Source organism: Brassica oleracea, chromosome C3 (genome assembly GCF_000695525.1).
Source record: "Brassica oleracea var. oleracea cultivar TO1000 chromosome C3, BOL, whole genome shotgun sequence".
Lineage (NCBI taxonomy): Eukaryota > Viridiplantae > Streptophyta > Magnoliopsida > Brassicales > Brassicaceae > Brassica > Brassica oleracea.
In genome coordinates, this window is record NC_027750.1 from 47,437,639 (window position 1) to 47,438,430 (window position 792).

At 43.7% G+C, this 792-nt stretch overlaps 1 protein-coding gene across 1 annotated transcript in view; it reads right to left on the minus strand.

The window, feature by feature from the left end:
* LOC106330764 overlaps positions 1 to 792 on the minus strand; it is a 6,363-nt gene that overhangs the window by 1,635 nt on the left and 3,936 nt on the right. Inside the window, exon 3 of the mRNA XM_013769185.1 lies at positions 426 to 782. Within this exon, the coding sequence (XP_013624639.1) occupies positions 426 to 782 (357 nt within the window). The remainder of the gene's footprint in view (positions 1 to 425; positions 783 to 792) is intronic.

Here is a 792-nt window from a genome sequence, read left to right on the forward strand (position 1 = left end):
TTTTCTTCTCTTTCCCAACCTTTCCTTTACCTTTTGCTTCCACAATCTTCTCCAAGATTTCATCATTCATTTTCTCATCAACAATCAACACTTCATCATCTATGTTGATGGCAACCCCCTCACCTTGTTTCTCAGCATCCTTGGTGAGAGCTTTCTGAGGTAACTCCTTACCACTCATGAGGTCGATAGCTTTCATGGTCTCCTTGGGGTTTTGCTCAGATTTTCCAGGTAAAGAACCTTGTTGGCGATTTTGTTGAGTGTTCATGGCAGCAAACTGGTTCTCCAAAGTTCGGAACTTGTTGTTGAGCTCATTGTAGCTTCCATCAATCTTTGAGTGAAGGTTCTTCAACTCATAGCCAACATGCTTCTCACTTCTTGTCTGAGACTCCAAGATTTGTTTTAGAAAGGGCATCAGTGCTGCTGACTTGAGAAGTAGAGGTAGAAGTAGTAGGTTGTTGTTGGGCAGGTTGTTGTCCTTTGGTGTTGAAACCAGGAGGAGGGTTTTGTTGAGGCTGATAGCTTCCTTGCTGGTTGTTCCGAGGCTGATAACCACTCTGTTGGTTGTTGGGGTAAGATCTCTGTTGGTAGTTGTTGTACTGAAAGTTTGGCTCTTTCTTGTACAAGCTACCATTGTTTTTGATGAAGCACAACTCTTCTTGCCCTTCCAAACCATCAACTTCCTGGACAACAGGTGTGGCTTCTTTGTTTGGGTTACCAACAAAGTGCAGCTGCTCCTGGGTGGCCTTATCAGCAATGAGAATATCAATCTTATCCTGGAGAGCCTTTAACTCC